This window comes from Theropithecus gelada, unplaced genomic scaffold (assembly GCF_003255815.1).
Source record: "Theropithecus gelada isolate Dixy unplaced genomic scaffold, Tgel_1.0 HiC_scaffold_8721, whole genome shotgun sequence".
Lineage (NCBI taxonomy): Eukaryota > Metazoa > Chordata > Mammalia > Primates > Cercopithecidae > Theropithecus > Theropithecus gelada.
The window spans coordinates 1-1,899 of record NW_020265479.1 but is presented as its reverse complement, the minus strand read 5'-3'; the positions used below and the strand labels follow the sequence as shown (position 1 = coordinate 1,899).

Below are 1,899 nucleotides of genomic sequence, written 5' to 3'. Positions count from 1 at the left end.
GAGTCTCTCTCCATAAGAATCCCACACTCATCTTCCTCATGACCACCCGGGGCTTCCAAGTCCTGGATCATTCACTCTGTGTCCCAGTGACAATGAGAAGAATGTCCGGACACTCTCACCCGTGATCACGATGTCCAGGGGGTCACTGGAAGCTGACAACACATAGGGGGAGTGAGTGACAGAACCGTAGCATCTGTAGGTCCCTGCAAGGGCAGACGTCGTGGGACCCATGGAATAGTTGGCCTGGGAACCCCCACCGTGGAGCTCTCCAACAAGGTGCAAGGACTTCTTAAAGGTCACCTCACTTTGCAGAAAGAAGTGCTCAAACACGATATCTGAGGAACATTGTAGGGTGACCGTCTCTTCTGATTTCACCAGGGGACCTGGGAGGGCCAGGAGGGAAGGTTTTCTGTGGACTCCTAGAAAGAGAGGTTGTGATTTAGAAGGCGTCTCCCTTTGTCATCATATCCATGGCACCTGGAACGAGTGAGGGTTCCCCTCCCGGCTGTCTGTCTCTCTCCTTCCTCTCTGTGTCTCCCTGTCTTTTATCCCCTGGTGCAGGTCCCTCCATCTGTGTCCCTCCCTCTTCTCTGTCCGTCTGTCTCTAGTAGCCTCGGACGCCCTTCCCACTGGGCTCAGCCTCATCTCTTAGGCTGTTGTATCTGTTTCCTACTAATCTCCTTCCTGCTGTCTATGTGGGGGTGGAAGAGGAACCACGGCAGGCTGCATGTCCAGGCTCTTAGCAGCGTGGTTCAATCTCTTTTGGACAAACTGGAGTCCCTGGCAGGAGGTATGAACTGATCAGTAAGGCAGGCACCAGTGTCCACACTCCCTGTTCCTGGTGGGGATTGGGAGCCTCTCCTGCCATGCCTGTGCCTTCTCCATGGCCTCAGCTTCCACAGGGTGGCTCCTGGTGCTGGTTCCAGGAGCATCGACCCCTCCCTATGTGGATGGAGCCTGGTGGTGGCATCAGCGTCCCGCCCCTCCTGATCTCGGGGTTGCCAACCTTCTCCTTGTTTGGTTTCTTTAATTAATTGATTAATTAATTGATTTTTGAGACAGAGTGTCACTTTTTCACCCAGGCTGGAGTGTAGTGGTGTGGTCTTGGCTCACTGAAACTTCTGCCTCCCCGGATTCAAGTGACTGAATCCAGTCGTTGGTTTACTCGTGCCCACCACCATGCCCCGCTATCCTTGTTTGGTTTCCTAACTTGTCCTTGAGCTGGTTCCTGTGTTGGTTTCCTGTTACTGCTGCAGAAAAATATCATAAACATGGTGGCAGGAGAGAACACACTGACCCTTCCACTTCTGGAGACAGAAATTGGATCCAGTTCTCCCCGGGCTAAAATCAAGGCGTCTACAGAACTGTGTTCCCTCTGGAGACTCAGCAGAGCGGTTCTCTTGACTTCTCCAGCCCGTAGAGGCCACCTGCCATTGTGGCTCGTGGCCTTCCTCCTCCTTCAAAGCCCACAGTGGCTGGTGGAGTCTCCCACGACGCTGCTCTAATCCCCACTCCCCTCTCCTCCTCCTCTGGTGTGGTCCCTTGTGATTACACTGAGCCCAGTGGGACAGTCCAGGCCGTCTCCCCATCTCAAGGTCAACTCATCAACAATCAGAGCTCCATCTTCCCCTTCAGTGCCCTGCCCTATAGCATAAAGAGTCACAGGCTCCAGGGATTAGAATGTAGCCATATTGTGGACAGTTATTCTTCCCATCACAGCACCCATTTCCCTGTGTTCAATCCCCCTTTACCCCAAAGACAGTCAGGTCCTGGGTGATGGGACCCTGACGGACACCCCCAGCAGAAGCTCTGGGATTCAGGAGGTGGGACAAGGAGAAGCCCAGACAGGAGGCCTCTGACCTGTGACTCTGATAGCCAGGGGGTCACTGAGTGCCGACC

General features: G+C 54.1%; 1 protein-coding gene across 1 annotated transcript; it reads right to left on the bottom strand.

The window, feature by feature from the left end:
- Positions 1-36: 36 nt before the first annotated feature.
- Positions 37-1,894, bottom strand: LOC112618052 (putative killer cell immunoglobulin-like receptor like protein KIR3DP1; the record flags this gene model as incomplete). Its single annotated transcript, XM_025374665.1, has 2 exons — positions 37-419; positions 1,861-1,894. Coding segments are annotated over 2 exons (417 nt in total), but the record flags the coding sequence as incomplete, so codon positions are not given.
- Positions 1,895-1,899: the final 5 nt, after the last annotated feature.